At 23.1% G+C, this 15,460-nt stretch overlaps 1 protein-coding gene across 1 annotated transcript in view; it reads right to left on the reverse strand.

Annotated features, from left to right (window-relative positions):
- The window catches only part of LOC105361168 (nesprin-1-like), a 41,733-nt gene that overhangs the window by 11,954 nt on the left and 14,319 nt on the right, over positions 1-15,460 (reverse strand). Inside the window, exons 3-9 of the mRNA XM_011498277.1 lie at positions 6,432-6,493; positions 3,274-3,369; positions 3,105-3,188; positions 2,913-3,005; positions 937-1,115; positions 435-837; positions 163-309 (exon numbers count right to left, since the gene is read on the reverse strand). Of these exons, the coding sequence (XP_011496579.1) occupies positions 163-309; positions 435-837; positions 937-1,115; positions 2,913-3,005; positions 3,105-3,188; positions 3,274-3,369; positions 6,432-6,493 (1,064 nt within the window). The remainder of the gene's footprint in view (positions 1-162; positions 310-434; positions 838-936; positions 1,116-2,912; positions 3,006-3,104; positions 3,189-3,273; positions 3,370-6,431; positions 6,494-15,460) is intronic.

Here is a 15,460-nt window from a genome sequence, read left to right on the forward strand (position 1 = left end):
TACTACAAACAAAGATTTTAAAGTATTTAAAAAAAGTGTTTATATAATTATGAATTAAATAAATGCAACTGTTTTTGAAATATTTTATGTCTTCTTACATATTTGCTGATGCATAAAAATACATTTGGGTGACATTGATAATAATAATATAATTCAACTTACAAACATTTGCAACATCTTCCATAAATTCTGTATATGTTTCCAAACTTCTTGAGGTATATTCGTTACACTTGCAACATCGATTAAATTTTGAATTTTGTAGTAAATCTCCGATTTGTCATCCATTTCTTCTTTAAACTTAAGGTAATCCTAATTAAGATAATTCAATAAGAAATTTAATCCTAATTATTATCTTATAATAAAATAAAAATTTATTTTTAAAGGATAAAATTAATTCAAAATTTTATACAAATCTTAAAGTAATAATAACTTACTTCATAATTTTGAGAAAATGCACCACTTCTATCTAATTGATCGAAGTGTTCTATTTTTTCAGTGACCCATTGCAATAGATGTTCATACTCTCCGTATACGGATAAAAAGGTATCGGATTCTATGCCTTTTGGCTCGGGATACTTGTGAAGGAATTGAGCAACGTACGTCATGATACACTTCTCGTCAGGTTGAGGTACATCTACGTCCTCCGGATCCAAAAGACGAGCTATACCTAATTCATTTTCAGCAACGTCGAAGGCAGTTTCAAGTCGAACCCTGTTTGTCATTTTTCTCATCGCTGGGACATTTACTAAGTTTTTTTTTATAGCATCGATAATACCCAAGAATGCATTTCCATCTCGCCAGCTTTCCCCGAAATCTCGTACCTCTATTCCCAAATCCCTTTTGTTTTTCAAAAACAAGAATATAAGAATATATTGTTGTTAACTATGCTTTATATACTCATATACTCATAATAAATTATATAAATTTTATACTAACTTTGGTAAGGCATTGGTAACCCATTGTAATAAAGTTTTGCGAGCTCCCTGCTTCCACTTCTCGCTATTATGGCGTCTCCTCTCGCTTGCCGCTGATCCCTGAGTTCCAATACTTTCAAGACTACTTTGACTACCCCATGTATGGCCGAGGTATTCTAAAGCTCGAGCATTTTCTTCAATCTAAAATATAGCTATTATTAGTCTCGCTCCAATTGTTTAAAAAAAAAAATTACATTAAAACATTTTATTTTTATCACTGAATGTGCGCTGATTCACAAAATTTACCAAATCATGCAATTAACAGTATGTATATAAAGGTACAACATATATTACGTTTGTATTTTCAGTGTACTTAGGTCTTACGTGTATATGTACAGGATTACTCGTCCTACAGCAATCCTTCGTTCGTAACTTGTTTTTTTTTTGAAATATACAGGGTTAATGGTGTTAGTAGATAATTACAAATAAATCGATAATCCTTGAAAAGTTTTTTAATAATAATGTTTGTTAAGATTATAATTAGCTATGCTCTTTAAATTATGTTAAATTTTATTTAAATTTTAATTTGATTTAATTAGATAATAGATTTCAATGAGTAGTAGAAATTTCTAAGAGGAAGAAATTATATTTTAAAAACAGATTGCATGTATATCGAGAAAACATTAATATAATGAGAAAAATTTTTGATACTTAATAAGCAACGATTTACTAAACATGAAATAAATTTATATAATCTCTATCGTAAAAAGGTAAAAAGTGTTAAATAAATTTTAATTAATTAATTTGATTTATTAATACATATGTATGAACAAGTATATATAAGCATTAAATAAATAAAATTAACTCATTTTAAGATATTAAAAACAATTCTTTTTCTGATTTTATTATGTTCATAAATATTATATACAGAATAATGCATATCTCCTAATAATAGTTTACTATTATAGAATAACTATAATTGATTTTATTAACAATATTATCAAAGCTTTCGTTAAATTAATTATTTACAATTTTGCAATAGTCTAAATGATTTATCCATATGAGATTAAGATAGAAATCACTTGACATTTACACATAACTGCTTGTACTTAAATTAGTTTTTTTATCACATTGTATAAGTTATTTAAGATTATCAAAGTATATTGCCATTTTTCACAAATCATTGTAAAAATAATTTAAAATATTAAATACTGAATAGCAAGCAGCAGTAATGTAAAAGTTTATTTACTTATTTTGAATCTATTTTTATTGATTACAAACAATTTCATTCGATTTAATATTAAAGTTGAATAAAAATATGATAAAATAATATTTTACTTTAATCGATTTTTATCCAAAAATTAACATTTATTAGACGTATCCTACTATTATATACTATAGTTTGTGATTTCCGATATTATAAGTATCCAATAAATTTTGTACAACTTTATGATAAAGTTTTTGATATAATAATGGCATTTTAATCAAATATTTCTGTATTCATTTTAAATAGTCGAAGATATAATTTTAATAATATTTGCTTATCTTTAACACGGTAACAATCGAGCAATAAGCATTTATCGAACTAGCATATTAAATTCATAGTAATGATTTCAAATAATATCTACTGCATATGAAATAAGTTCATGAACTAACTATTTCATGTAAATTTGTAAAAAGAACATAAATATAATATAAAACGAAAAATAAATACTTTTAAATAATTAAATTCAAATTGCATTTCAAACATTAAATGTTCGAATATTTTTCTATTCCTAAGCTTCACTTTACGTAATTATAACAAAATAAAATGAAACTTTTTTTCTCAATAACATAAGTTTCAACTGCACACTAATTAATTTAACGTCTACGTGTATTATGTGCTAAACTACCAAGCGACTAACTTAAACCAACGGCTATATTCAATTTAAGTTTGACTGCATTGAAATATATTAAAAAATATTTATAATTAATTAATTTTTTTACAACCATATTTACCTGAAAATATAAAATAATAGTCCAAATCAAACCCAAGACTACAGGTGGTCGCCCGTCAACCAAGTCAGAAGAATTGATATTTACTAATTTGATCTATAACAAAAATTTTAAATTAAATTTTTATATTAATAATTAAATAAATCTTAAATTGTATTTATTAAGCAGTAAACAATAAGATAATAGTTAACTAACTTTTTTACTCTGCAAAAATTGAAGTGCTGTATTCACGTTGCTTAAAAAGTGAGGTCTTTTTAAATTACGGCCTTTTTCCACTGCCTGAAAATAATTAAATAGGAATTATGTTAGAAAAAGAAAATTAATTTAAATAATTCAAATAATAATAATTGAATGCAGTATTTACTAATTTTTCTCCGGATAATACTTCTAATAAGGCAAGCAGCAGTGTTCCATCCTTTAAATCATCTATCAAATCATTGACTCGAAGGGGCGGAATACGCTAAAATAAATGCATTATGATAAAAAAAAAATAAAAAAAATTAGTGGTACACAAAATAATAAAGTTTAATAAATAATTTAAAGTTTTAAATACTTTTATTATAAATAATCAGTCATTATTATTCAATGTATTTAGCATTATACTAAGCCTATGGTTACTGCCAAATCTAACAATACATATCAACGAGTATTTCATAATTTATGGATTATTAAATTTAATTAAATAATTGTTTAAGACATTATTTTGATTAAGAAAAAATATTTCTACAATATTTACTATGTTTTTTACATAATGGAATAACATTAATTTTAATTATAAATATTAATTTTATATATTTAACGTTAAGAATAATACTTTTTTTTTCTTGAGTAATTTAAGGAAATGAAATAAAATAATAATTTAATAATTCCTAAGTACAGTATTGTTATCGATTAAATTCGTATTAAAAAATTCCTTATTCTCATGCTTGAAAAATACTTATTTTCTTTACTAAAAATGATAACTGTGAGTTACATTTAAAATAATTGTACGATCATTTTAATTACAAATGATAATTTACAGATTTAATGTAGACGATTAAAGGAACTATGAAATTACATAAAATTTTAATTTCTATTATTCTAAAGAAATAAAATTAAATATAACGGATAATATATAACTATAACTACATTCATTAAATATGTAATATAACAATTTTTTATTTAGTTTTTTTTTTTTTTTTTTTTTTTTTTATGTAATAATATTTGAACAATATTATAGGATTATCGGATAAAGGGTTCATTAAATTTATGCAAAGACTTAGGTGCAAAAAAAGTTTCAAAATTCGAAGAAAATATGAATTACTATATTTTCAAAAGCAAATTGGTATAATTAAATCATTTTATTAAAAAATTTAAAAGAAAATTTTTTGATCTACATATATTGTATTTAATAATTCAAGAATTTCATAATTATGAAACATATTATAATTTTTGTTGGGAAAAGTATAATTGTATTATTAATGAATAAGAAAATAAAAAAAAAATATATTAATTGCAATTAAATATTTAACAAGCTTTGAATATTCAAGTGATTTATTATTTGAATTAAAAATTTTTTAGATTTTTTTTTATTTACAGAGATACATTGCATAAAAAAATGTTCCGTATATTTTTATACTAAGTTCTTGTTTATTTATTTCCATCCTTATATCCATTATTATAATATATAAATATCATATTTTTTTTTTCTATTTTTTTCTTCTTCTAAACAATATTAATAAAATAATTATTTTTACTTTTTAATATCTTAATATTAAAATAAATAGAATTCATCTTTTACTTTCAACTGTTTAAAATTAATATACATACATTATTTTATGCAAAGTATTTATGAATCGTAAATAAATTAAGTATACAAATTAATAAACAGAAGAATTTTATTATTCTTTCTTTTAAATATCACGTAAGTTTAATGTAATTTTTAAACTTGCGTTTTTATAGTTTCATTAAACATAAATTAAATGATTTACTTAAAATATTTAAAAAAATCAAACAAGTACTAGTCAGGAATGTATTTCCCTATATAAAATTGACAACTGCTTAGGAAAAATTTAAATGCTCATTAAACATTTTTTTAATCATAATTCTCTGTATGTTTCTATATGCTGTTTCAATGAGTTTAGTTTTGTATAATCTGAAAGGAGGGAAATTACGATCATAAAAGGAGGAGAGCAAAGTACGGAAAATCATGTAGAAAGTCAGCTACTAATTACAATCTCAGTTACGTTCTCGAACTAATAACTTTGCGATTTTGAACGTAGTTTTCCTGTGACGTCCCGTCGAATATGCTACATCTATGCTATGATTATGGAACACGAAGATTATAAAAGGATATGAGAAGGAAATTGAGCTTATACAATCAATGCATTAAAAAGTTTTGTCAGTTATTATGACTCGACCTACCTTTCGGCAGATTATTTGCGGCATCACAAGTTCAAAGTTTGAAAAGCAAACTCGTGAGCGCCTCTCATTAATCAATTCAATAGTGTAATGGTTCTGTTATACACACGCACGCACGCACGCACGCACGCACGCACACAGACAGACAACACACACAGGCAGGCACGCACGCGCGCGCGCGCACACTGTGTTTCATACTTGCGATTTCAATTTTTTGTTGTAAAAATTAAGTATAAAGTAAATTATTTCGTTTTATATAAATATTTTTCTTTTATTAATCAAGTTTTAATGGATTATTATATTACTTTATTTTTTTGTTTCACTTGTAATTTTTAACATTGTAAGCACAATCCACGAAGAGTTCAAGAACTTTAATGCATAACACTACCTCTAAATTAGATAATAACTAATATGATTATAAAATACAATGATTATAAAATATTTTCTTATATATATATATATATATATATATAGTATATATTATTAATAGTCACTAGATTGACTTTTAATTTGGTGTAAAAATTAATTAGATAGAAATGTATTATCAACTGTGAACTACTTAATATGTATGTTTTTAAAAATTTACATTTGCTATAAAGTAATTTGGCAATTCGGGTAATGATACTTTTTTTTTAAATATTACAATTAAAAAATATTTGCTAACGTTTTATTAAAAAAAAAGAAGAAATTTCTCGCGTTGTGAATACTAAGGTATTTTAGAATAATCGGCTAAACTAGGAAGCCATTTACATCGATTTGAAAGATTACATTGTTTCTTTTAAAGAATAGTAGACATTGACAACGAAATTAATTCTATTAATCTAATTGAATTCTATTAATTCTATTAATAATTGTATTAAATACAATTTTATAATTCTAACAATTAATTACGTTCTTATCAATTTACAGTCTATTTTAAAAGAATTTTATATTTTCAATTGTCCATGGAAATATTTAGATATTAATTATTTCAAAGTTCATTTTGTTTAGAGTATAGCATTAATGCGATATATGAGTCATCGTTTAAAATGGATTTAATACTACTAATGTAAATATATTATTTTTAAAATATTTTCTCAATAGGTTATATGAAATTACAGTATTTGAAATTATAATATTCACCTTAGATAGGCATGAATTAATCCAATTGATAAAAGTTTTCTTTTGTACACGTTCTTGTTCATCTGAAATATAGAATATGTAAAGATTAATAATTATTTCTGTTTATCATACTTTGATTATTAAGAATTATAAAAACTATGATAATTAAATAAGTAAATTATAATATTGAATACACATTTATAATAGTCACAATACTGATTATTAATTTATAGTGTGTAAATAGGATAAATAGAAATTTATTATTAAGCCTGAATTACTGAATATGTTTTATTTTAAACGCTTTAATTTGTTTTAAGGCAATTTGTAAAGATCTTAAAATGAAAATAATATATGCATATATTAAATAATATAAACTCCATTATTATACCTTAAAAATAGAATTTATTTGACCATGACTATTAATGTTAAAATCACATTAAATATTTTATAATTGAATGCATTTATTATTGTTTATTTTAACGAGGCATTGCTCAGAACATGTATTTTTATTTATTTTATGATTTACATTTTTGTCTCATTACATATACGTTTCAAATTTATCAAATATCATCTTATATTTTTAAAAAATTTTTTAAATTTTTAAAAATAAAAGGCACTATTCGTACAGTAATTGGAAAAGAGCAAAGAAGTAACTAGCAAGTTAAGTTAAGTTATTAGTCTTAATATTTGACATTGAGTATAAGCCTATTGTTTACTCTCTGTCATTCTTTTTAATGCTTGCATTTTCACACACGCGCACACACGCACACAAGTTGGTTAAATCCAATGTTTTTAGTTTCTAATAAAATTTTCAAGGTCAATGTCGCCGTATTAACAATCTCTTAATTTATTTGATCTTATAATTTATGATCACGAAATAAGGTAATTACTATTTGTTTTCTTATATTATATTATAATTATCATTTAATATTCATGTACTTATGTAGGAAACGTGTATGTCAAGGCAAGGATAAAAGTGCGAAAACAAATTTATTGCGGAGAAAACAAATAATTAGACATATATAAAATAAAATATATACTGATATTTTATTTAACATCTTATGACTATGATAAACCTTGGATAAATGTGATTGCTTTTACTTTGTGCTAATTAATGTTTAATAATATTTGCGACTATATTGTTATTTATAATTTATATAAAATTTATAATGCACCGTTTAAGAAGCAACTCCTAATGTGTTAAAAAAAAAAAACACTTTAGTTCTATTTCATTTTAATAAATTTAGATTTTTAATATTAACTTTTATTTTTTTAATTTTTATCATCAAAACTAGTTGTCAAATACATTTCTGAAATATTTATTTTCACGGGCATGATTCGGTTGCCCTTCATCTACATACAAGTTTCCTGTAAACGTATGCATACATATATATATATATATATATATATATATATATATATATATATCATGATTGTATATGATTATAATATGTTTAGTATGTAAATCATGTATAATTAAATATAAAATGTTGTTACTATTTTTATGAAATACTCGATGCATTTATTAATTTTTAGTATTCTTAATGAACCGTTTTTATTTAATAGCACATAAACATGAAGTAGCTACATAAAGATCTAATGTCGAAAACTATTAACGCGCGTTTCCGATTTCCCTCAAATTTATCACGTCTAAAGACTTGCTTTTAAAGATTAACTTAGGGCATACATGCAACATCACTCCGCAAAGTCTAAGTACTTTACACATGCCGAATAATAATGCACTGTCTACAATACTTACTTTCACTTTGCCTTCATATACTAACACAGTAATAATATGTATAATTTTTCAATACTATTATGTAAATATTTATATTTATACAATTTGAAACCACATCACAATTACTGTTCTATAGATTGAACGTATATTTTTATAGATGTAAGTTGTATTTTTTCCATTTGTTTGGAAAAAAATATAAATATAAAAAAAATAAATAATATTTATGAATATTATTATCCATATTTATTTATTTTCATATAATTCACAAGATTATATTAGTTTTTAAAGCATCTCCATTCTCAATATTTTCTCCATTGATAACGAGAAACAACTACTGCATTTAAGTTGCAATCAAAACTAAAATGTATTTCTTATTAATAATAATCTTATTAGTAATAATATTTAAATTTTAGTATGCATTTACAATATTTAATTGCATGGTACATTTTTATTTCATACATAAAATAATTTTATTTACAATTTAAGTTTTATAATATGATCGTGAAATTAATTTTAACGATAAAGTATAAATAATGTTAATTAAATGTCAATAAGATTAGCATGTATATTGTGATGTATATTGATAAGATGTATATTGTGATGTTTATTAACAAAATATCTGAAGATTAAAATTAAAAACTTTAATTCTTAGATAAATATCAGAATATCAGAAAATATCAGAATAGTTGAAGAACTAATTTCATTACTTTGGCAGTAAGTCGACGAGTTTTGATAAGGCTTCCCATAAAGAATCCAATTAAGAAATTCTAAGCCAAAAACAATATTCAATAACCAATCGTTATTTTGTTTTCTTTCTCAATTGTTGTCTTTGTTAATATTGAGACGTATTTAATACTGAATTAAATTTATTATTGTTGTTTTTCTAATACTTTTCATAAGCTTTTAAATAATTAAAAAAATACCTTCTGCACTATTAATAAACGTGAACTGTCTATGCATTATTTTTAAAAATCCAACAATTAATTATAAATTTTTATTATTATATGTATATATGATTAAGAAAATTTTAATTATTTTAAAGCTTATTATCTTAGATAGGATTTGACATGAATTTGAGTTTCACATTAGCTGTATGTAAACCTAAATAATTTTTGTTTTTTTAAATAGTTCATTTATTTCCAGTGCATCATTTAAATGATAAAATAATTAGACAAAACGAAAAATTTATAATAGATAAATCATTTTACTGTCTTTATATTACTATTTTCTCATATAATATTTCTACGTAGTTTAACGTAACATTAAATTTCATTGTTACGAAAAGAATAATATTGAACATGGATATTTATTTATAAATCAATTAATAAAGTATGACAATTATTATAAATGTTACGACAAGTGGTTATTGGTATAAAAAAATGTTGTCCAAAAAGCCAAGTTTATTTTACAATAAACAAATAGTGAAAATGAAAAAGAAAAACAAGAATAAAAATGCTGTACATTAGAATACGTAAATTATTTTTATAAAATTTTGAAATATTCATATTTGAAGATAAATGTTGTTAATTAACTTACAAACTTTATACGTTTATGAAAAATATATGAAATATATTAAAAAAAAATTTTATTTTTCTTAACAATCGTCTACATTTCGAACAAAAATTTTATTTTCGTTTAATTACACTTAATGTGTCGATTTGTGAAAAATAATTTTTCAACTATTTAAAACAGCTGCACAATTTTCATGGAGAATATCAAGTAAAATAATAAAGTATTTATTATTTTAAATACTTTACTTTTCTTTTTCTTTTTTTTTTTTTTTTTTTTTGTAATACGCAAAAAACCATAGTTATTAATGAATTCTGAATTAATGAACAGCTGAATCAAAGTTACTGGCAAGTCAGTATTCGCTTTCTTTTGCCAATCTATCACACCGTATTATCGTTTTTACATTCGGTAACAGATTATAATAGGGACTTACGAAAAAATTCGTTAACAACATTCTTCCACTCGCTCATGGAGTTAGTCTACAGGAATGTCTCACTTAATAATTTTCCTCCCTTGTGCCAAGGAAAGATCCAGAGGAAGCCACGAAGGATTCGTCGATACAGACTGGAGCGTCGTCCGATAGAATGGAAGGAGAGAACGCAGTAAATTCTAATATAAGGCCTTGTTTGTTCGTAATCCTTTCAAGCGTTACAGCCCCACGGTGGATAAGGTGCACCACAGACTGAATTCTCCAATTGGACCCGAATCACGTAAGAACCTATCGGGTTACCCAGCGATTCTAACGTCGCGACTCGGCAGATTGAGCATCGACGGGGCAACGCGACATAAATGCATGTGTGCGTGTGTGCGTGTGTGCGTGTGTGCGAGGCAAACGCGCACAGGTACGTCGATGCCTTTAGAAGCAAAACGAGATTAACGGGTAGTTGACCGAGGTGAGCCGATACCGATGCTGCTTTACTTTTTTTTTTATATATCGTTGTTATAGGAGAGTATAATAAATACCGTACCTTCGCGAGATATCCTATTTCTAATAACTTGCTAGTGTTTGTAAATAAAATAATCAATAAAATTTTATGCCAATTTTTACATTGTCATTGATATACGCTTTAAAATTGCATAATAAATAAATTTCGATAGATAGATTTGTGACTTTATATGTTGAAAGATTGCAATGAAGAAAGCTTGATAATAAAGATAGCTTTATAATAAAATATTTCCTAAATTTTATTTAAACGGTATATTATACTTTAATTTTACAATTTAATATTCTAAATATTAGTTTTTATCTAATAAAAATTATAATCGTGAAAAATAAGAGCTCCAATAAATTTGGAGTTTTATTTAGATAAAACAAATAGAATATGTATTTTCAGTTATGTAATTACACTTGACGGATACTTAAAGCTTATTTTACGAGTAAATTAATTTCAAATGTGCGCCTTATAACGCATTTTAAATTTCTTTTATATGATAGAAAAGAAAATTTGCTGATTCTTATTAATTAATAACTTGATTATAAGCGAAATAAATCTTTTATTAATTAATATAAATTTGGTAGCAGTAGAAAATTTTACCTTATGAAATAATTTAGTCATACTTATTAAAGACACTACATATTTTAATTTTAAAATTAAATATATATTTATGAAAATGATAAGATCGCTAATTTTATTGCATTAGCTGATTAAAAGTTGCAAAAGTACATTATATCAAATTACATTTTAATTCGCATCAGTAAAAAATCAACGTCAATATAATTTCAAATAATAATAAATTTATTATTATTTTAAATATTTTACATACTTTAAAACGATATTTTTTATATTAAAATAGCATATGATACTTTGTACATTCAATACTATTGCGAAAAAATAATTGATTAATGAAAAAGTGTATTAAATTTCTAAAAAGTTTAAAACCTTATTAATTTTTATATAAAACATGTCATTAGATTAATTATTACAATTTTCTACAAACTGTAAGCATACGTGAATTTTATTTTAAATCCTTATAATACATAAGTAACACCATAAAAATAGAAATTTTATAATTCATAAATTATGATGGAAACAATTTACATTAGTATAATTATTACAATTCATCAACAACTGTATTTATCAATACTACTGCTATTAAAAATAGTAACTGAAAAATTAAATGTAATATACTTCACATAATGACCTTCAAACTAAACATTAACTATTGTTAGTAGTAAAAAGTATATAAATATTAATAGTCCTAAAAACTACATTCATAACTATTATTAAGTTACAAATATCTGTTTATTGCATAATTTTTTTTTTTTTTTTTTTTTTTTTTTTTTTTTTTTGTTAATTATGGAAATAAAGATTTATTTTTAATATTTATTATATTTGTGTATAAAAAAAAAATAAATATTTTTATATCATATCTATATAATAAATATAAAAATATACGATCGTTATCTAATACATGGTGAAACTAAAATAAAATTTTATACTGTTTATGAGATATGCCATTTAAACATTTTAAAGAAGTAAAAAAATTATTTATTTTCTTAATGTTATAGAAGTACGATTATAATCTATATACATTATTCATTTAGATAATTTTATATCTTCATTTTAAGCAATATTGTGATTTAGTTTTAAATAAAAAATAGTTAATAATATATATTACGTTTTTCAGCATTTGAATTTTTAAAATTTATTTAAAAAATTAAAATTCTCAATATATACATATGTATTTATGTACAAGACGACCGTTTTTTTTTTTTTTTAAATTTTGAATTTTAAAATAGCTTAGTTAATAAATCTATTTTGGTTATGCTACATTACATTAAATTGAGAAGTTAATTGTCAAAGTGGCTAGCTTAGCAGACATAACTGAATCGTCATTAAAGAAAATTAGGATTTGGGTAGCGTATATCATTTGCATGAGTAATTGTTTTTTAACGAGTTTCTCTCTTCTTTTCTTTACTTCGTCTATACCAGCGCAAGAAAGTACCAATAAAATTATAGTTCCATAAGTAGCGCGGCAGAAAATGAAAAAAAAAAAAAAAATGAAATTGAGAGAGAATAGAGACGAGTCAAAAATTGAAATTTGAAGCTGACATTCAAGATCGCGTGTACAGGTCTTAATCCATATATTTTCTTTGTGTTCGTCGTCAACGCAGAAGAAATATGTGACCCCTAGGACCTGGTAGTACCATGACATGATACAAGATCAACACCAGACTAACTCTCCATTATTTTTTTATTTAGCTATAAGTATTTTAGAACTTTATTATTTTGCTGTATCAGCGAATTAATAAAAGCAAGGATGGTTGTGACAGCGACATCACTATGTCTTCGCGTATGAATATCGTGGCATGGAAAACAAGACAATTAAAGTATGAAGAAATTGGGGAGAAATGAAAAACACTATTTTGACAAATTATTGACATTCTTTCTTATCGTACTAAAAAAAAAAAAATAAGTTCGTATTCGATGAGTTTTGTAAAGAGTTCCTATTTCTTACTGTAAAATTTCAGTACTTAAATCGCTTTAAAATAAAAATTAACTTTCTCGCATATAAAAACTCCAACTTACATGCAAACTTTTCATTGTCGTCGAAAAAGAACAAATTATACATAAATTAGATATAAGAACTTTAAAAAGGAGTAATATCATTAAAAATATTACATGCAATGATTTATAACTGAAAGAAATTACTAATTATATGTAAAAATTTATTAATTCCAGGAATATATAAACTTCAATACTTAATTATCTTTAGTATTATAACAATTTAAAATATAATTAATTATAGATGGGACTAGTAAAAAAAATTAATTTATTTTTAATAAATTAGATATTCATTATGATGTTTTACTATAAAAAAAAAAGGAAAACAATGCTGTAGTACAGTTCTTTAAAAGGTAGATGTAAACGTAGGCCATAATTATTATAATTTGTTTACATTTAATATCAAAGTATATCGGATTAAATAGTTATACTCAATTTATAAATTAGAGACTGATAACCAAAAAATGGAATTTGAATGAAATGGAAGATTGATTATATTGAAGCAATTGTATGGAAAAATTCTATAATATATATATATGTTGTTATTTTTATATCGGAGACTTTATATTTATATGTTAACATTTACATATTAAAAATAGTCTTATTTAATAAAAATTCGCCGAATTTTATAAATTAAAATTTTTCTTTTAATACTTAACATAATTTAAATTTAAGCTCAGGCTTCATATTATTCAAATTATTAATTTTTCTTATAATACTATTTATATAGAACTATGAGTCAATGGCACAAAATGTTAAGTATGCAACATAATTGCATTTTCAGCAGATAATTATCACAATGAATTTCACTGACAATTACGTACAACTATAAATTAAATATACCGATTAAATATAGATTATATTATTATTTTTACCGATAGTGCTATTCTTTCTTAATGGTAAGAAATTTCATTTATTTAGTTTAATTTATAATCATTCATTTAATTCATTAAATTTAGATTTACTACTTTATTTAGTTAGTAAAAGAGGAATGATTATTGAATGTCAACAGATCCAAATTTAGATATACCACCTAACTTTAAACAAAAATTTAATTGTATATTTAATATAATTTATTAAATTATTGTTCTAAAAAATTATTATATTCCTTACAATAAATTTATATTATTATTAATTATATTATATGATTTTATTTCTATTATACATTGTAACGTTGTATTTTAGTATACTTCTCGATAAATTAATTTGAATTCAGTTTAACGATTATGTATATTTTTATCAATATGCACATTCATAAAAATGAAATCGATGAAAGTCACAAAAATTGTGTACTTTAAATTTTAATGAAAATTTAGATAAATAATATAAATAGAATACTAACAATAATGTAATTAGAATACTATCAATACATATAAGAATTTTCTAATTTGCTTATATATTTTTTTCTTATTATAACTTGAATGAAAATAAAAATAAACGATTTTATAAGGTATCGTAAATGGGAATTGCTACAATCCCAAATATTATGAAGATCAATGATTATGTAGTTTAATCTGATATCATCTTTTATAAATTAAAAATAATACATAAAAATCTATTGATACTTGTTTTATTAACGCAATGGAAACAGCAATTAGTACGACCGTTTATATCTATCCAATTCATGAATTTCCTTGTCGACTAGTATTGTTTTCTCAAAAAGTAGGTGTGGCCGATTCACAATCGTGCAAGGTTTCGTGTTGAATTGAAATAATAGCCTTTCATGTTTGTAACATTGACCGCAGTAGTAATTCGTGTTCAAATAGTCATCATAAAATTAGTCTTACAAAATCCACACCAATTATATTTTAATTAAGCGTTAAATATAGTTTTTATTACAGTTAAGCACTATGAAATATACAAAAATAATAATAATTTATGTTAATAATTGTAGAAGCATTTAATTAAAGAATACTAAAATAAAATTCATTGTTAATTGAAATTCAATATTGAATATCGATTTTATTTCTAATTTTATTTATACCGATTAACTACCAATAATAGAAATAATTATCTACTTGAGTTCTTTTTATTTTTATTTTTATAAATTTTGAAAATTACTATCTGAAATTCATTCGCAACAAATAATTTCTTAACGGGGCTCTTAAAACTGTAAGATTTAAATGATACCAACCCAAGTAAATTATATTATATTCGTTACAATTATATAATATAAATTATAATATATTAAATTCTAATATATATGTGTGCGTGTGCACGCGCGCGTGTGTATGTATTGTATTTATAACAAAGGTTAAACATTCTGTTTTAAATAAATATATTAAAGTATAATTAAA

The sequence above is a fragment of the Ceratosolen solmsi genome, unplaced genomic scaffold, assembly GCF_000503995.2.
Source record: "Ceratosolen solmsi marchali unplaced genomic scaffold, CerSol_1.0 scaffold14, whole genome shotgun sequence".
Lineage (NCBI taxonomy): Eukaryota > Metazoa > Arthropoda > Insecta > Hymenoptera > Agaonidae > Ceratosolen > Ceratosolen solmsi.